The following is a 20,445-nucleotide window of genomic DNA, read 5'->3' as shown; positions in this document are numbered from 1 at the left end:
CCGACGACGAATCGAACCTCAATCCGTCGATTCTTGTACTCTTTCACGCAGCACCACGAAACCTTCGAGAACGTTCGTCAATGGCTCGTAACGATCGTCCACCAACTCTGCTCTTTCTCCAACCCCGAGCAACAAAGGTGTCGTGTGCACGTGACCAGCTTTTATTACTTTTGGATTTCCCACCTTTCCGACAACGTCGACAGCTTCACCGACTCGTACCGACACTGGCAAAGCCTGCACAAAGTCCATTCGAAAACATTTTTTATTACGATCATTCATTCGGTCGAATGGTCCAAGAATTATTTGCTTTTTCTCCTTGAAAAAGGGTGAAAGTTGCTTATTGGAATTATTGAAAATTGCGTTGTGTTGAACCTTATTTTGTTTTTGATGCGTCATTAAGGTTCGTTAATTATTGGGAATCAGTCAAAATTATTTGATGTTTGATATTAATTTAAATTACCGTTGGAAAAGAATGCTTCTGCTGATTACTCAAGTATGGAGCGAGAGGAATTTTTAAATTTCTGTTTCAATGACAATTAACACGAATATTGAATACTGATTCTAACAGGATTTATTTTGAAATGCAGAACGGCTGAAAATTTAATGTAATTTCATTTTAGTTGGAAGATTTTTATATGGCACTCGTGACGAATTGCGATACGAGGCTTGTTTGTCGCTGATAATGGATTTTACTTTATTGGAATTTCATTATAACCCGTGTGCGGTATTTGTTATTCATTGAAATGAAAACTCACGAAGCAGCATTTTCGTTTGTTCTCTCGTCAGAACGAAATTTTAATTTAGATCGCAAATTCGATTATCTGGGGATTTCTGGAATGCGTAATTCCTTCGATGAAAATATCCGAAGCAGGAAAAACGAGTTTTTGTCCCAGATCGATTTTTATTTTCGAGAACAATTCGTTGAAAAAATCGTTCTGAGTGTGGTGGGAACGACTGACCTGAAGATTTGTGTCGAGGGTGACCAACCATCGCGGTTCCATCGCGATAGCCAAACAGTAGAGAAGGTAATGCGATTTTCCAAGAATCAAGTTTTTGCAGTCGAGACACGCGACTAACACCACCATCAATGCTGCCAGAGATGTGTAATCGAGGACTTTTGTGTCGTAACGCAATGGACACAATGACAGCGTACCCTGTAAATATAAGGGAAAAATGCTGGTTCGAACATCGAAGAAATTCTCTAAATTCCACCTCTTTCGATAAAAAACAACGAGCATTTTCCTTAAGAAACTTGACGTCGGACTGGAAATTAAAAACTTTGTAATGAGACGAAAAATCAAAAAAAAATTGATGTACCTTTCCGAGATGAACGAGACCCTCGGAAATCCTGACGAGGAACAAATTTGCCGGATCTTTGGCGTGATAAATGGCCAAGTGACGAAGCATGGTGGCGAGTCGAGCGTTGTTCGTGCCAGCGCCAACGAGGCCGAGAGCCAAAATGGCGTTGTGTACAACGTCGGGATCATTATCGTGGCTGTATTTGTTCAATATATCGACGAGGGATCCTTCTGGATTGGACAAGGAGGACAAAGCCGTGGCGAGTGGCACTGCACGACGTAAAGCAGGAGATCCGTACCTCGCAAGCTGGCCAAATATTCTCGCGTTTTCTTTGCCCTCGCCGAGTGACACGACTGAAACACCGAGAGACGCTATTGCTTGGGCGGGTCCAATTTCACTGTTTGAAAAAATCACGAAATCGTCGAAATACGTTAACGAACATATGGATTCTTTAGAATTTCCATTCGACGCTTCAATGAAGAATGCTGGGAGGGTTAACGCTAGTCATCAAAAAATTTGAGACGAAATTCTTTGACGTACTTGTACTGATTAAGGAGCTTGTCGAATGACGACGCGGCCGGCGCAGATTCGCTTCGCGCGTTTTTCGTCGAGTTATCAGGTATGTCGCTGCCGTGAATAATTCGCGGGCTCGAAGCAGCCTGAGTTAATGTCTCGGCGGATTGAGTGGGCGAAGTGAATCCATCCGACGATGGCTCAGAGCATATGTGCAAAAGCTCTTGAACGATAAGTACGTCACCGGAACCGGCGTAAGAGCACACTTGTAACATCGTTTGAGCCGCGAGCTTGTAAGGATCCGGCAGCACTTCGAGAGCTGTGGACAATGTTTCGATCCCATCGCGTCGACCCATGTACATTATTCCCAGGCCCAACGGTAGGAATCTTTATTTAAAACCCTTTATTATCGTATTTGTTGTGTGGAATCCAACAATATAAAATTGACGACTTCCTTATGATGTATCGCGTCAATTATTACTGAAGTGTAGTTGCGCCAGTTTCGGACTTTTCCGAACCTAACCTCTATTCGACTATAACGGGGTTAGAAACGACCCCGGTTCCCTCATTGGCTTTAAACTTTTAATCGGATGAGTTAATGGAGCTTATACACGCTTGACTGTTTTCTTTTCCGTTTATAAGGAAAAAAATAGTGAGCAAAAAATTTGTTTTCGTTCATGCTGATGAACACCTTCAAAGAAACGATTTCACGATAAGCCGGATACTAACAAAGATTTGTTTGACACACGAAAAAGCTGCAGCACTCGATAAAACGTACGTTTACCTTGCATAAGTATTAGCCAAATCAGGAACTGGGAGTTCCAGTAATTTTTGAAGTATGGCAGTAGAACTTTCGGGATTTCCGGAGCCGACGTTGATCAGCCCAAGGGAGATTGCACAGAGCGAAGCAACCTCCAAATTACCTGTTCGAAAAGTTACTTCATCCATTTTTCTTCTGTTTACGATAGAAATAAGCAAATATACGAATTCAAAAGTTGAAAATAAACGGACTCTCTTTGTCGAGAAGAACGCCGCTCAAAAGTTCCGAGATATCTCGGCGTTGCGTGCCTGCGTACGCAATCCCGAGACCCAAAACTGCTCCGACGCGCAGAGTTTGACTCGACGACGAAACATAATCCGATAGTAGTGCAAATGCTGGATCACACTCGTTTCTCACGCCGCAATTGACAATTCCGATTGCCAGGAGAGCTCCGGATTTAACGTAATCCTCCCCCGTGTACAGATATCTGGCGATTACAGTAAGGTGAGTTGCATTTCGATCCCTCTAATGCCGAAATCTCGAATCGAAATTTGAGTAGCTCACTTATCGATCGGTACTAATCCACCATCGACGTCCCACATGTGAATGAGCCCGAGAGCAGCCGTCGCTGAAAGCATTCCGTGATCCTGCATCAATGCCCCCAAAAATTATTATTTTCAAATAAGTACGTTGATTTTAAAATTCAATTACGGGTTTTCAACGTTTTTAACGGTTTTTTCCTTCCGTGACTTTAGCTCACATCAAAATACAGAACAGTAACTACGTGATTCGAAGCCCTCTATTAAAAAAAGGCGCTCTCATTTTTCGAGTCTTCGAATTAACGATTTTGTATAAATTATAATTCCAAAACTGATTTTTTGGCAGCAAAAATCACGTTCTATAAAAATGGTTCGATAAAAAATGATTTATCAAGTGAAAACTGTAGCTGGATGAGAATATTTTTCTAATATATACGCGGGAAAGTACTGATGTCAATTGCCATTGGGAGAGATTGAATTCGCGAACAAAGACGTGACCGAGTTTGTCTACTTCTCTCGTTTTACAACCCCGTGTGTTTTTCACCTTGTTCTTATAGACCCAAGAATCCTCGGTCTTGGATATCAATCTGTCAAGCCCAAAACCAGCGTGAACGAAAGCCGAGACGAAACTAGCAGCCAAATTAGCCCTCGCAGAGTCGTGATGTTCGATCAGTCGTCTCGTTGGTATTCCGGTAACGAGCCACGATTTGTAAATTTCCTCGGGGAGTTTGGGCTCGAGAATATCAAGTTCACGTGCTAGCGTTTGAAAGTGTGGATTAATCATGGAATTGCTGAGAATCATTTCAACGCTTTTCATCTCTTCCAACGACTCCTTTTCCTTCTCTTTGTTCTGGAACTTCGAGAGCTGTTTGGATAAATCGTCAATATTTGAGGTTAGGGCAGGCAAGAAGAGCGAGGGAGTGGCCGAGAGGGGGGGGGGGGGGCGTTAGAAAACGCTTCTTACGAACTCGACAGTTGAAACGAATTTACCTCGGGCTGACGACGTTTCTGCCTGGCTAAAATGAACGCCAGTTGTTTCCTCGTCGCAGAATCAGTGCAAGCTGTCAAACAATTATCGATCAGCGTCGCATCATCGAGCTGAAGACCAATCATAATCGCTTTACTGAACTCTCCAAATCTCATAGAGTGAACCGCTATTCGATTCAAAATACGTTCTCGTTCCGTCTCCTCGCTACGGAAGTTCAAAAATTTCGAAAAATTTTTCAATATTTTAGTGAAAATCGTTCGGAATTTCAAGAAAATTAATTTTCGCACAACTCGTCCCGGTAAATACCGAGAGGAAGTTTCATCGGACAGCCAAAAGTGCGGAGACTGAAAAAGTGAGTCGAATCTCGTCTGACCTGTAGCCGGCACAATTCGCGAGATAATTGCAGATCCGGTTGAAGTTCGTTTTGTCCAAGTGTTGCTCGACGAGCTCGAGTTGATCGATCTCCAGACAGAGATCGCACGCTTGTATCTCGGCGTTATCTTTGACGTCGAAACTCACGATACTCTTGACGAGAGGCATTAGCTTTTCTCTTGCAACAAATACCGTTTTGTTACTGTTATAACAGCGACTGAATTCGCGATTTTTTTGGATACAAAGTGCTAAGAACGAGGAGATGAACTTTTTCTCATTCACTAAATAAAACTCGGAACGCTGTGTCGATCGTTTTCCCAAAAAAATTCGCCAACTTCGTGACTTAACAAGTGTGCAAAAGTGTTGAAAAGATAAATTGAAATTGATTGGGCAAAAACGTACTTTATTTCGCCTTCACGCTCGATCGACGCAGTGAGAAATTCTTCGACGATGTCGGCCTCGAGTTGTCGGACGTATTCGTGACCCCAATCGCCCGGGTTTCTCGAGGAAGCTTGGAGACGGTACTCGAGGCATTCCCTCGAGTTAGTGTTCGCTCCGGCAAGAGCCAAAACGCTCAGAATTTCCGCGAAGTTTCTGAGCATCTTGTCACAACTTTCGCTTCTCGTTAGCCCGGCGGTTCTCGACTTAATTCTCTCGTAAGTGCTCTTCAAAACGTCGTAAGAATTTCTGAGGTATTTGAGGGGCTTCGGCACGGCGGTCATCGAGGAGGTCGATGTTTTTATCAAAGTTCCCAACTGCGCGACGGACTTGGCAAAGGATTTGTCTTCGTGGCTCGTTTTCTGAAATAAATTATCCCTTTTTCTCTCATTCCTTCGGCATTAAGATGATGGATCAGTCGGTAATCACAACCGTGAGTGCGAGAGAGATAGCTGCAAATTTTGAAAAGGAAATTTTTCCACATCGTTCGTCTGATCGAAAAAATAAAAATGTCATCGAATTTTTGCGATCGTGCTGCGTACGATGACATTTTTATTATTTTAATTGGACGAACGATGTCAAAGAGTTTCAATTTCAAAAATTCGAGGTGTGATTACCGACTGATCCATCATCTTAATTCGTCCACTCAAATTCATTCGCTTTTTCATAACCTCCAAATGCAATCATGATCGTCGTTGAATAACGAATCGTGCTCAACACTAAATTCTGGAAAGTCTATTAATATTGACGCAAAATCGCATCGGAAAGCGGACACTTGGCCATTTCTTACCGTCAGTACGTCCACGAGACGCAGCAATTCTTCCTGTAGTCTCGTGTCGTCTTCGCTCTACGAAACAATTCGTGAATTTTCAACTTTTTGTAGAAACCTGAGGTCGATACATTTTTTTAGAGACTCACCAATTCCTTTTCTTTGCACTTCTTCATGTTCAAGCCTTTTTTTAACTGCTCTCTTTGTCGGAGATCTGAGTCGAAATTCTACATGACGATAAACAAGATCGTTGAGAAAAACAATGGAGGAGCGAGTGGTTTTCGTGTGTTTGAATAATCGCACGAGAAGGAAACCGGTTATTGGTTGATTGTTTCGTTAATGTTTTTCAATTAAATTAACGAAGATTAAATTAACGAAGGAATGGAAATAGAAAATTCCAACTTTGAGAGTGGAATTTTGGAAATATGCTAAAAACATCCACCCGGAAATCTGTTCCCGGAATTATTATTGGCGATCTACCGTCCAGTTGTCGAGAAAACAATTAACGAAAATCCCATTTTTCGAATGACGCTGAAGTTTCCAATGTTGGAGTCCAACGAAATGATCGAAAAAAACTCTCCAATGATTCCAGTAATTCTCCTATTTTGTTCCCTGCCAAATTTGCGATTCGTAGTTTTTCAAGCTGCACCAACGATTCGTGAAATAAATAATTGGTGAATTAAAAACGTTTTTTTCGTTCATTTCGTTGGACTCCAACGTTGGAAACTTCAGCGTCGTTTTTTTGAAGGGTTATTCACAGGCTCTTAAGAGGATGGATCAGTCGGTAATCACACCTCGAGTTTTTGAAATTGAAACTCTTTGACATCGTTCATCCGATTGAAATAATAAAAATGTCATCGTACACGCAGCACGATCGCAAAAATCCGATGACATTTTTATTTTTTCGATCAGACCAACGATGTGGAAAAATTTCCTTTTCAAAATTTTCAGCTATCTCTCTCGCACTCACGGTTGTGATTACCGACTGATCAATCATCTTAAGGCAGGCAGACTTCCTATGCGACGATTTGGATTTAATGGAATAGAATCCTCCCGACTTTGGAGAGTCAAAAACGAAAAGAAGAAAATAGAAAGTTTTTAGATATCAATATAATGTCTTGAGAAAGTCACGTAACCGGAAATGAAAAAAGAAAAACTCTTATTTGAGGTTAACGAGTAATAACGACACAAACGGTGGAATAAGGTCCGACAACACCATGAGCCAGTTGGTTTAAAATATAGATATGCATACGCATGTAAATAGAAAATGGCTGTTATCACATTTTGCTCGACGATTTTACTACGAAAGTATTTTAACTGGTATCATTATATTAAAAATTGATAAATCTCAACAAATAAGTAACACATTATTTCAATAATTGCAAGAATAAATTTCAATCGCTTCTTTGATCATGAAAAGAGCAAAAGTTCAGTTGCCTTTTTTGAATCACAATTAAAAAAAAAAAACGAATAAGATTAAAAATAAAATCTCATACGAAAGGAAGAGCTTGGAGTACCAGAAAATGAGAAAGATTTTTAAAAAAATGTATAGAAAACATAATATATGGCTAAGAATATTAGTCTGAAATAATGGAAACTTGGAATTTAAATAAACTAAATGAAAATTCTTTTATGATTCTAGGAGCAGTGACCAGGACCAGAATTTGATAATAAGAGAGAAAGAGAGAGGAGGCAGGAGTAAGATGGAATAAAACAAATGGATTGAAAACCGAAAACAAAAAGTCAACGAGAGACGAATGGCACGTTTATTATTTCATTGACGTAATTAACAAAATAAATATATTAAAATCGATCGGTCGAGTCTATACGAAGATTCGATAAAGTAATAAAATTCATTGAAAACTATAAATTTCATTCATTCGTGAGTGACATGCATGCATACCAAGGCGCACGCACCCGTGCACATGAAATTCACAGACAGGGAACGACAGAAGTCAATAGAGTGGAAAAAACATGAGAAAGGAGCGAAAAGAACGAATATTGGAGAGCAAACGAAGAGACTTAACATCAATATTTATCCCCGAGATCTTTCCGATCGGAATGTGCACCAGAACTTGCGGAAGTGCCTCCAAGCTCAGCCTGGATCTGCTCCAAACTCTTGCCCTTAGTCTCCGGTAAAATAAAAATGGCAAAAAGAACCGCGAGACCAGAAAAAACTGCGAATATCCAGAAAGCTGTAGAGTTGCCAAAGGCGAGTGCGATGTCGCTGAAGAATTTCGTTATTAAGAAGCCCAGTAACCAACAGACGCAGACCGTTATCGAAGACGCTTTTGCTTTCACATCCGACGCGAACATCTCGCCCATTATTCCCCAGGGCAAGGGGCCCCAACCGATGCTGTAAAGCGCTATGAAAACTACGAGCGACAGCACCGGCAGCCAAGACTTGACGCTGTCCACCAACATCGCGGCGTCGGCACTGTTTTCCGATTGTTCTTTTATGTAAAAGAAGTATCCCAAGGCAGCCTGTATTTCGAGGACACAAAACGATGATAAAAATGGGGGAATTTTTTTTTCTAATGTCGAATTATTTAGTTTCTTCAATCATTATCGATTCTTTGCTTTTTAAAGTCTGCCATTGAATTTCTTGGAAAGACACCGATTAAATGGTGGATTTAGAAATTTATAAATTTTTCGATCTTTGAGGTAAACAGCAGCAAAACCAATTTTTTGAAACTTTCTCTTCAACTGCTTTCCCAATTTTTCAGCAGACTCTGCGGATACTTCGACGAAATCACGGCGGTGCCAAATGAACGAGAAAAAACGGTTACTCACCAAACTCGTGACCTCTCCGATTCCGGAAACAACGAGAAGGATTCTCCTGCCGAGTCTGTCGACCACGAGGGGCGTCACACACGAAGCAAGTAGTTGTACGACACCAACGATTATCGTTGATACCGACGTCTCGAGGCCACTGCCAGGATCGCTGGCCTGGATGAATATGTCTTGGGAATACAAGAGCACGACGTTTATGCCGCTCATCTGTTGACCCGTTACGAGGACGCAGGTGTAGATGAGCGCCTTGAAATTCGTCTTTACGCGGTACAGATCCAGCCAAGTTGCAGCACTACGGTTCGCTTCCTCAACCGCTGCCTGGTGTAAAAATGTAAATACGATAATCGTTTGAATTAGAGAATGCAGAGTGTCGTATCTGGCACATTCCGATGATAAGATCAAGATCGAATATTCGCTCTTCCAATGTTTCGATCAAACGCTGAACCAACTTTGCGCCCGTTCGTGAATGGAAAATGAGTTTTCACGAGGAATCAATGGCCTCTCGCGGCCAGTAGTTTCGTCCAAGCGAACGCATTCTCCGGCTTTGCTTACAGAAGGAACCGAATCAGTGGAGGAAAGGAAACTAAACGTACTTGCATTTCATCGCATTCGGTTTTCACGGCGTCTCTGGACTTTCGACGTAATCTAACGAGACTGTCGATTGCATCGTCCCGTCGATCCTTGGCAAGCAACCAATACGGGGACTCGGGCATGAAGAAGAAACTCGCAAAGAATACAAAGGGCAAGATGGCACAGGCGATCCAGAACTCCGTGTACGTGACGTAAGGCCCGATGCAATAGGACCATAGCAATCCAACGGTTATGAAAAGTTGGAGAAACGAGCCCAGAGTACCTCTGATCGATGTCTGAGGAGAAAAAATAATCAAACGAAATCATAAAACCTTAAAAATCAAGGACAAGTTCGCGCAGCAGAAATCACGTCCGCGCGTTGATAAGACAAGGGAATTGGAAAAAAATGTACGCTAAAAAAGGCACACTTGTCGATATTTTGTTCGTCGATGTACTCGAGAACTCGTGAAAATATGGCCTTGCAGTAGCTCCGCGATAAAAGTGCATGAAAAATCTCGAAGCAGCCTGATAATAAAATTTCCGATGAGCCATCGTTTCTCGGATTATAGGAAAATCGATTATTACGTTTCCTGATTCTCGTTCTATCGCTCCGAATTCAACAGAAGCAGCGGCAGTGCGCCTGAATTTTATGAAATTTCTAATCGTTGAATCACGTTTTTACTCACGTTATCACTGACGTGTTTGCAAATATACCAACTACCGAGATCCGCAGTTTCGAAACGTTTTTTTCACATTCGCTCTCCTCCGCACGGTAGCGAGACGAAAGGAAAAAATGTTTTTCATTACCTCCGCTATTTCGCCGACGTACATTGGAAGAACGGTGAAAGGGATCGCGAGGGCGAAACCCGAAATGAACCGAGCCGCGTACAGCTGAAGGACTTCACTCGCCGTCGCAATCAGAGCCCAACCGATCGTAAAGAGAACGACGCTCCCAAGCAGAGTTCGCTTTCTTCCCCACCTAATAAAAGCATCGATGAAATTGACGTTAGAAAACAGCATTAAATTTCGTCTCTTGACTTTTGAATGAAAAATATTTCGAAAAACTGAACGATTGCTCAACAAAAAGCGGGATAAAGGTGACAACCTTTCGGTGACGTATCCAGCGAAAAAACTGCCAAAAACAGCTCCCAGGGGAACGAGAGAACCGATCCAGGAACCTTCGGACGTAGTGACCGGTCTGTCGATCGGACTGTCCTTGCTCGGTGGAACGGACTCCATCTTCGGTAACACCGGGCTGGTCCAACCCAGCATAGCTCCACCGGCGACGACACATAAATTGCCTGAAAGAAGAAGCCGGAAAAAGTGCTTTTTACTTATCAATTAGGAGAAAACTCATCGACACGGTTGTCAATAAACCCGCCCATTCTCGTACTTTCCTATTTACATTTTAGACACTCGATCCCATGGGAAGCAATGACAATATCTCGTCATATGAAAGCGTGTTTTTTTCCGCGGACGCTCACTCGCACATGTCGCGAAGATAACCGAGCCCGAGTAAAGCCACTGTTTCCAATTATCACGGGATTCAGATACTTTTTTTTCTATTCTAATCTTGACGCACCGTTCAGGGCTAACAACACCACTGCAACGGCCTCAAAAAACCACTTTTTTCTACTCTATTTTTCGGGTGGAAAGCTCACCTAAGGAGCCCAAAATTCCAACGAGAAACTTTTTCTCCAGAACAAACCTTTTTGCCTCATATTTTGGAAGCTTTAAAATAAATTTGAGGCCAATTTTCAAAAAAAACAATTATTCGGAAATTCTACAGGAGTTTTTCGTCCTCGAAGAACACGCGAATTTTCGCCTCCAAAATTGTATTTGACCCACAAAACAAAAAAGGAATGCAATCGCCACGTTCAAAATTTCATGGATACAAAAACCAAAGTTTGAAAGAAAAATGAAGGAAAAAGGAACTGAAACTTGAAGCCGAAGCGCTCTCTCCGACTCGTAATTACGTTAGACCAGCCGACAGAACGAATCGCAGATTTTCAACTTTGATTTCTGCTAATTGTCGCCGGAAGGATCCGCCAGCGTGCAATTCGTCTGTGCCATTTCGTTTGCCGTTGCAGCTCCGTAAGCAGGTTCGAATGATCACAAACGGACGTTTTTCATTATCAAACATCCGGCGAAACTCTCAGCCGACGAAACCCACCGGATTATCCGCACGCTTCGAGTTACTTTTAATCCCTCCAAGATACCAATCGTGCGAATTATCTTGTTTTTCTTATTCAACAATTTTTCATTGGCCATCGCCGCCACTCGAGCATCCCGCGTCATGCGAAAATATTCGAATCGATTTTGATATTCTTAATGCGCCGAGACTCGGGCTTGAATAGTGACTTGCGATTGCGCGTTTGGACGAGCGCGAGTTGATTGTTTGATGTGGCTTAAAAGCTTGCCTCTTCTCCAACGAGAAGAATTTATAATCGAGTGGCAAATGAAACTTGTGAATGCAGAAGAAGGTCACGGAGCGAGAAACCCGAATTCAAAAATCCGACTCAAGTTTCAATTCTCCGTGACCATCGTCCTCGGAATTTGGGAAACTGAAGCGAATCCCGTACGAATGAATTTTGAAAAAATTAACACGATGATGAAAACGATCGACGAAGGAAGCTTTGGGACAGTTTTTCATCGCTTATCGATGAATTCGTGATAATTAAACTTCAAGGATTCTCGTGTCACACTACACAAGTCGCTGTAAATAATGCGGATAAAATTCTTTCAGTCAATGCCAAATAAAGCACGTTTTCCCTGAGATACGAGTGCTCGAATCTACGAACACTGGCAGCAGCTTCCTAAGCCGAGGCGTTTTCGTTACATCTTCGAAGATCGTCGCCCGATAGAGAAACTCCGGCGCCTCCGACGACACGCGGTGGACACCTCCGCAATAATTTTATTCGTTTTCTTAGTAAAACAAACGATGCGGTGTGATAGAGCGAAAGTCATCTTCGAGGAGTTTATTTTCGTCGGGCGTAGAGAACTCGGTGTTATCGTAAACTTGAATTTAATTTTGTGAAAATGTGGTAAAATACGATGGAAAAAATGGTCTCGGACGCGTATACGAATGTACATAAGACTCGCTCCCGGAGATCTGGATCGTCGGGTTATTTGTGAATGGTAAATAGGGACTCGAATGGTTTTCGTCAACGCCGAGCGCGTCGACCCGGATAAACGAAAGATTGAAAAAGTTTTTTCGTCGTTTTATTCAGTTCCCCCTTTTCACGTGCAGAGACAATTTCGTATTGTTTCTTCCGAATAAATTTTTCCCTCGAAATCGAGTATCTAATCTCCCCTGAAAGTGGCAACCTTCGGCGAGGTATTTCTTGATCGATCGATCAGAAATCTTCGGCAGGTGGGCACGGAGCGGTGTGAAATGTTAAAGTTAAACTCACCAGCCATCGCGGCAAAATATTGAAGGAATTTTGAGCCCTCCTCCGTCATTTTGTCCCCGAATTAAACGATTTCTTTTGATCTCTCAACCGATTTCTGTCGACAGGTCGAGCAGCTTCGAAGCTGAAGGAATACGAGCTGGACGAGGCGCTGGTTTCGCTGCAGCGATTCGTTGAACGAGGAATTTCTGCTCTTCTGTCACTCGGATTCGGCGTTTCCGGTCACGGGGATCGTAACTGCGTTTTCCCGCAGCAATCTCGCAGGATACTCGATATCCCGATGTCTCAGGGTGGCCCTGCTTGCGTACAGTCTCATGCGTGACAACACTCTGGCGCTTTAATATTCCAACTCCTCTAATCCACGAGTTGATACGTTTTATAGATGCCCCTCTTCGAAAGCCTCCGGCGCGCGTTAACGTGTGTGCTCGTGCGAGACCGCGAGTCTGTGTGGAAGTTTTGTCTGGTAATGAGTAGGTGGCAATTACGAAGAGGTGGGGATCGTCCAGACTCGGTGTGCGAAACGTTTGCGTTCATCGTCAGAAGGAATGATGTTCTGTACAGATATATCGACGCCACTTGCGACTACCGGGTACGCTTGATCGTTCAGAGATCGTTTTTTCCGAGCCTCGGCACACCGCAAGTTTGATAGCGCACTTTTATCAATTCGTCGCGTAATAGTCCCTCGAGTGGTGCTTATCGAAAAGCTTGACGGGATTGTTGCACTAGTGAGAATTCAAATATCCTGGCACAGGAACATATCGAGAGTGGAGTTCGGTATGCGTCGAATAAGCGAATTGTGGAATTGTCGATATTTCGAAATTTCGAAATTTTCAGAGTTGTGGTTACGTGATTAATCGAATATTTTATCTTGGAAGCTGTGTATTCGCTCGAAAATTTGTATTTTGATAGCTTCTCATATCGAATGCAATTTTTGCAGACCATGCGACTGTCAAAAGCTCATGTTTTCAAATTCAAAGTCTAAATGGCCATGGTTGAAATTGGGGATGACCGCTGCATTTCTTTACTTTGATCGGTCGACGTTGTAGCGTTCCGCCATTTTGACCGTTCGGTTTTTTTTCAGTATTTCAGCCTCAGTAATATTTAGTCTTTTGTTATTATATTTTCGAAATTGTGAATATTCACAGTATTGCTGATTGTAGTAATTTATTAATCGAAAGAGTGATGGTCGAATTTTTGGAATATCGATATTTTCGTCATCGCTCTATGGACATTGCATTCTATTTTCGATGTAAACGCGTTTCGAACTTTGAAGTTTCTACTCTGTTCATTTTCGACATTCAAAGCTCTCGTCGAATTCATTTGTCCCCATACTATCGTTCGAAGTTTATTAACTCGAGATAGATTTTAGCTGTTTGAAATTTCAGTCATTCCAACATTTTATCCCCACCCATTTACATTTACGCAGGCGGAAAGTTGGAAATTTTTCATAGGACGTGCCCCGGAGCTGTTTGCAGTTCATTCTGCCGGCAGGACATGCGTTTTGGTGAATTCAATAAACTTCAAAGAGGACAAATCCAACTTCGGTTTGCTTTTTTCAATTACTTTTCACGCTTCACTTAATCCAAACCGTAGACATCGTCAGAGGGTTATGAAATTTGATTTTTCAATCGAAAATTTACCATTTTTTCATCGGAAAATTCAATTTTTTTTTCTCTGTATTTCCCAGAAAAGAATTTCAAGAAATAAATGTATTTTCGCTCCGAGAACTGTTATATTTGACCAAGAAGAAAACCTCGGAGACCGTTTGACCGATGGCGCTTAAACAACGAAGCGTCCAGCAGTTTTGTGAATCGTGATTTCTATCGGAAAACAAACAAAAGTTCGAAAAACGAAACTTCAATTTATTTAAAACTTAAAAAAACTTTCCTCGACTTTGCCTGTTCCGAAGAACAGAATGGCGCGGGAGGTGACTCCGTTCGAATGTCAACTATATAGAGAAAGCACAAAAAGTAAATTGAAAAAAAAACGTGATAGGATTTGACGTTTTCGTTTATTTCGGTGCTTCTTCAATCTCCGAATCCATCCCACGAATGGAACATTGAACAAAAACGAGATACAGACGCATTCTGCGTGAAATGCAGTTGAGTAAACAGTGCTCGCATTATCTTTAGGCAAACAAATCTGTATACGGATGAAGAAAAGTTCCGTATCAGATTTCCTATTGGTAATCGATCGGCAGATACGAGCTCGATAAGCGACCGGCTCGAGAGCTGATTAATCATTTTTCCGTTGGATTTCTCATTATTGACCTTGTTCTCGGATATCTTGATGGGGGCAACGGTTCCGAAAGAAAACGCAACGATTTTCCACATCCAGCGACGTGCTTTCGCGAATGAAATCGACAAACTCGTTATTCAAAAAATTTGAAGTAATCCTCGAGCGAAAGTATCGTCGAATCCCAACTGGATTCATGGATCATCACGATCTTTAGACCCTCCATTTTTCTGTCATCGGACCAAGCCATTTGCCCCCGCGAGGATCAAACCCTTTGACCTTTTCGCAAGCCTTCGTGTCGCAAATAAACAGCTGCGCTGGTTTTCTGTCGACAAAACAAGGGAAATACTAGTCAGCGGTTTTCCTATTTTTTCAACCTTCGTCTCCATCCGCTCTTATGAAAAACATTCCACCAAAATATTGAGTCTTCCGAAAAATTCATTAGAGAAAAATGTTGAAAGTTGGATTTTATAAAATTAGTAACTTCAGGTGAGTGAAGAACAAGTTTCATTTTGCTCACGACAATTTGCTACTTCGACGATGAATTTCGACGAAACGAAGCATTGTTTTCTCCGTGCCGAGCACTGTACAGAGTACATTGAATGCGAGGTCCCCTGGGATCGTGAGAGAAAAGGAAAACACGAGGAAGAATCGAAGGGATGAAGTTCTATCAGATGAACCCTGAAGTAGCGACCTCTCGTTTATATTCGACTTCAATGATTCGTCATTTGTCAATTACAAAATACATAGTCATATTTTACAATTCTAGAGTACATAAAAGTGTTCTTATATTTACACACGAAATGGCTGCTCGCGAGTGCTTTGTTGCTCCCGATAATTCCCATTTTCACGTACCGAGTATAAAGTTGAGAAGAGAATTCCTCGTTAAAATGGAAGATTTTCATGAAACGGAGACGTTTTTCCAGCGTCTCTTAATTATTTTAAAAAATTGAAAATTTGTGACTAAGCGTTCCTCGAGTTTTTCGGGCTGATTCCGTTCAATTCGAGCTGAATTTCCTGGAGGGTTTTTCCCTTCGTTTCGGGCAAAGCGAGCAGAGAAAAGACCGTTGAGAGTCCCATGATAGCGGCGAATATCCAGAAAGTCGTGGCCGCTCCGAGACCCTCTTTCATCGATGGGAAAGTTTTCGTCACGAGAAAGACGAGGAACCAGTTGAGCATCACCGCGAGACTCGATGCGATCGCTTTCGTCTCGGACGTGAACAACTCGCCCATCAGCATCCACGGTATCGGTCCGAGTCTTTGAAAACAATGTTTTTCATATCAATAAATCGTGATCGAGACTACAATGAGCGACGATAGCGTCCAAGCTTGAGCATGAAATTCATTTTCGAACAATTGCATCAAACATTTTCAACAATAATAATACAAACTGAGCAGAAAATCAAAACTTTTATTCCAATCGAAAAAACGAAATAAATAGTTGAAAAAAAAAAGAAAAATTTTCAAAAACCAGATGCAAGATTCTTCCTATTAATTCATCATCAGTCAACAGCATCGACAATGAAGAAAAAATGAGAATGCGGATTCACGAGATTTTTCCTTCGAGCACCATTGGATTTCCTTCCTGCCTTTAGTACTCTTTTGTCTGCGTATTTTTTCTTCTTCAATACGCGACTCGGAGGCTTCCTCTTTTATCCAAAGTACGTCAAAAAAAAAACAAAAAAAAAACAAATGTTTAAATGAATCAATGACCCAATTGCAGTCTTAACTATACTCTGACCGATAACTCGAGCGGTTACGAGTGTTTGGGAATTGGCCACAAATCATTTTTATAACGTTGAACGAGCCTACGGAACGATTCGTCCGAGCAGACTCGTCGTTTCAAATAATCCTTTTGTTCTGTGCTCTAATTCGATGGAAACACAATTTCTTTGGAAAAAATATAAAAGACGTTGAATGATTGAAAAAGGTGAAGATTTCGTAAAAAATGTCCGAATCGCAACCCACTATGCTCTGCGCTATAAAAAAATTCTTTTTCATCCGGTTTTGATAGCTGGGAAAAGGTAATTAAATGAAAAAAAAAAAATAATGAAAAATAGAGAGAATTTCCGAAGAAACGACTCACCCCACGGAGAAAGCGATCATAAAAATGACGAGGGAGGAAAGTGGGAGCCAACCGAGATTGCTGACGTCGCTGCCGTTTGCCTGTATTTTGAAGTAAACGCCGAGCGCGACGAGGCTCACTGCCATGGTGAATGATGAGAAAATGAGGAGCGGTTTTCTGCCAGCTCTGTCGACGATGAGAGCGGCGACGCCGGCCATCACCGCCTGTAATTCGACCGCGAAAAAAAATGTTAGTTTGAAAAACTTTAGCACGTTTGTGGACTCGAGAAAAGCGCATCGGGAGAGATAACGAACCTGGACGAGCGCTACGATGATCGCAGCGAGATCCGGGTCCATGTCGCTGCCAGCAGCCTCGAAGATCGTAACGGTGTAAAAAATGACGGCGTTTATACCTGAAAGTTGTTGAAAAGCCATCATACCGAATGAGGCGAGCACGGCTTTTCTGTTGCCGCGAGTTTTTATCAAGTCGAAGACCGAGCTCTTCTTCGAAGAGTTTTTTTCCATCTCGTTTTCCAAATTCGACAGTTCAATGTTCGTGTCGTAAACGTCACCTCGAAATATTCCGAGGGCGTGGGACGCCTCGGATCTCCTTCCTTGGCCCTTTGTTGTTTGGAGAATCGATTGATTAGATATTGGCAAAAACGTCATTGAAAGCTTTTAAAATTGACTTTGCGAAACGATCGACGTCAACTCACGATCAGCCAAGTCGGAGATTCGGGCATGAAGAAAAACGTCGCGACAAAGAGAGCTTCGACGACGCCACAGGTTATGGCGAAAGCCGTGTACGGAACAGCCGCCCCGACGACGAACGCGAGGACGATCCCAAGCGCGAGAAAAAGCTGGAACATCGCACCGAGTGTGCCGCGGGCCGATGGCTCCGCGATTTCGCTGATGTAAGTCGGCACGAGCACGCACGAGGCGCCAACCGCCGTGCCGACGAGGAAACGCGCCAAGCACAACAGCCAAACGACACGAGCGAATATTATCACGAGCCACGACACTAAAAACGGACCGGCCAGCGCCAAAAGAGCTTTTTTCCGTCCTATTTTCTCCGACAATGTTCCCGATGGCAGAGCCCCCGCGATCGCACCAATTGCCAACAGCGAACTCACCCAAGAGCCCTCTTCCTCGCTCACCGGAAACCACGATCCTTCCGCGCTTAGTTTTGGCAGCACTGGCGACGTCCACGCCAAAGCTGTGCCGACTCCAACGGCCAGCAAACTCGCTACGCTCCCGATCAACGATCGTTCAAACATTTTTATTCTCCATTTCATTCGTTTCGTGTTCATTCGAATTGCAAAATTGACAAAATTTCTAAAACACGGAGAAAACGAATTCGTTTTTTATACCGAAGAATATATACCATTTTTCAAAAATTTTCAAAGTATTTAACCACCGATTACAAACGACATGATATTTTTTGAATTTTTCAACATTACACGTCGATAGCAATACGTCGTGATGCACGTGAGAACTATATTTCGGTTTGTTTTCGAGTTTCGAGTGTTATTCATCGCGTCAGACTAGCACTTACTGACAAGTGAAAATTTATTGTAAATCACAAATTTTCACTAATAAATTCTATGACAAATACACGAATATACACCGAATACGAGAATATGGAACGAAAAGAGAAACATGGGCGAGGACGAGATGCAGAAATGTAACTTGGCGCGCATTTGTCAGTGCAGCGAATAAAGGCGGACGAGGAAAGCAGAGGTAAGAAGGGCTGGAAAGATGGCTGGAGAAAACAACAAAAGAAGGAGTGGAAGGGAAAATAAATAGAGCGCTGAAAGAATAAAAAATGAGTGAGGAGCTGTGTGAGTATGTGAGAGAGTATGAATGGGTGATGCGGAATAATGTAAGAGAAAAGAATAATTGAAGAAAACCATTTTTTTACCGTACATATAGTTTTTTTCGGGCTTGCCCGAGCGTACTTTACAATATAAACATTTGAGCTGACTGAAAACATTTCTTACCGTGCTTATAGAGGAAAAGACTCGAGTTTTTTGAATAAAAGGTATTGGTCTTTTTACTATGGTGAATAGAACAGGTTTTATGACTGCTCCTCGAATTAATGCTACAATCGAGTACGAATATATTGTCCCCGGGATACTATATTTCTGGTACTTTCCTCTAGAATTTTCTCGTTTTCTCCGTGAAGTAACTACTTTTAACTGAACGAGCCCATAACAGCGGTTTAATTTGCTGAAATCGCCGTTGATGAAAATTAAAGAATAAAATAGAATGTAAAAGTGGCTTGAACGAATTACCTGAGCACGCGGCGAGATATTGCCACAATTTTCGGCCCTCCTGCCTCACCGTCGTCTCATTGCCATCGATCATCCCCGTCGACTCCATGTCCCAACGGGAATAGTGATAAGTGATGCGATGCAGCAAGGGGACTCGAAAGTAATAGTGTATCAGCGAGCCCTTTGGGGCGAGGACCGGCGAGAAATGGCTCACTCTGTCCCCTTCAAATGACCATTTTTCTGGGCCGCGAGTGAAAATGCGAAAGTATGGAAAAAATTGATGAAACGAATGAGACGAAGAGAGTTCGTCAGACGCGAAGAAAACACTGAATCTACGGGGATGAACAGAGGCTCGAAAAAATCGTCTCGGACCCACGAACGATTATCATTTTAAACCGCGAATCGTTCGATCCTCTGGAAATTCCGTTCCCGATGAAAATGATCGACGCCGAATGAATCTCGGCGGAAGGGCCATCCGTATAATACCGCAACTCGGGGCACTTATCTCAACTAACATTTATCACTAATCGTTGCGACTTATCTGCGCGCCGCGTTACCAGAGACGAGGAAAAAATAATCCGCCGAAGAAAAAAGGTGAAAAATCTCCCGGAACCGGATCGCGGCGCTCCGCGGTCGCGGTGATAAAGTACAAACTACTTCTAATCGCTCGCATCCCACCTGCTCCTCCACAACTATTTCCCTTTTCTTCGCACCTTTCTCCCTCTCGCTCCCTCCTTATCAGACCCATCGCGGGAACGCGATGCTTCTATTTACTAATCTCGCTCCTCACTCGAGCTTTCGCTCCCCCCAATTCTTCCCATCGCTCACTGTTTGTTCGTCCGTTCGAGTCCCAACGAACTTGACGCGAATTCAACACAAAAAATCTCCTCGACACTTGCCGCCCGTTGACGCATCCCTTTTTCGAAGCCTTCGAAGCGAAAAACTACGATCGAGCGGTGTAAAACCATTGGCGACAAAACTCGGGGCACTCGCGATAAAAATTTCGTTGTTTCGACAGCGACGAATCGAGCGCCAAACGACGAATCGAGCACCAAACATTGCACAGGCGATACAATGTTGCCATGCTAAACCATGCTAAAAACATTAAAAAATTCAAAATGATCAGAATTTTGTAAAATTTGGTGAACATATTCTTTAGTGCCAAATTTGACAATACAAATTTTTTAAGATTTTTCTTCTGTACAGTTATCGAGTAATTGATCACTAAAGTTCACGTGTATAAGCATAGCGTTTCCATATATTTATAGGTATACATTCCAGGCATAAGAAATCTGCTTTAATGCGTAATTACTCGATAACTAAACAGAAGAAAATTTTGAAAAAATTTGTGTTTTCGCACTTGATGTTGAAGAATATTATCACCAAATTTGATCAATTTCTAATTATTTCGACTTTTGTATC

At 42.4% G+C, this 20,445-nt stretch overlaps 2 protein-coding genes across 2 annotated transcripts; both read right to left on the bottom strand.

The window, feature by feature from the left end:
• Window positions 1–17: 17 nt before the first annotated feature.
• LOC122406271 (26S proteasome non-ATPase regulatory subunit 2-like) lies at window positions 18–6,175 on the bottom strand. Its single transcript, XM_043411638.1, has 13 exons — window positions 5,828–6,175; window positions 5,700–5,756; window positions 4,874–5,271; window positions 4,473–4,649; window positions 4,102–4,303; window positions 3,656–3,976; window positions 3,137–3,219; window positions 2,824–3,059; window positions 2,597–2,735; window positions 1,840–2,199; window positions 1,318–1,696; window positions 960–1,154; window positions 18–234 (listed from the first exon to the last, which is right to left on the bottom strand). The coding sequence occupies exons 1-13, from the start codon at window positions 5,852–5,854 to the stop codon at window positions 19–21; spliced, it is 2,790 nt and encodes a 929-aa protein (XP_043267573.1). The 5' UTR covers window positions 5,855–6,175; the 3' UTR covers window position 18.
• A 1,246-nt stretch (window positions 6,176–7,421) lies between these two features.
• Window positions 7,422–19,516, bottom strand: LOC122407261 (uncharacterized). The gene is made up of 11 exons (XM_043413361.1): window positions 19,045–19,516; window positions 17,467–17,996; window positions 17,066–17,371; window positions 16,773–16,975; window positions 15,651–15,944; window positions 12,455–12,513; window positions 10,147–10,342; window positions 9,849–10,020; window positions 9,065–9,337; window positions 8,472–8,789; window positions 7,422–8,162 (listed from the first exon to the last, which is right to left on the bottom strand). The coding sequence occupies exons 1-11, from the start codon at window positions 19,130–19,132 to the stop codon at window positions 7,707–7,709; spliced, it is 2,895 nt and encodes a 964-aa protein (XP_043269296.1). The 5' UTR covers window positions 19,133–19,516; the 3' UTR covers window positions 7,422–7,706.
• Between the last annotated feature and the right edge of the window lie 929 nt (window positions 19,517–20,445).

Source organism: Venturia canescens, chromosome 2, assembly GCF_019457755.1.
Source record: "Venturia canescens isolate UGA chromosome 2, ASM1945775v1, whole genome shotgun sequence".
NCBI classification, from domain to species: Eukaryota; Metazoa; Arthropoda; class Insecta; order Hymenoptera; family Ichneumonidae; genus Venturia; species Venturia canescens.
The sequence above is the reverse complement of the archived record's forward strand: the minus strand, read 5'-3'. Positions and strand labels throughout refer to the sequence as shown.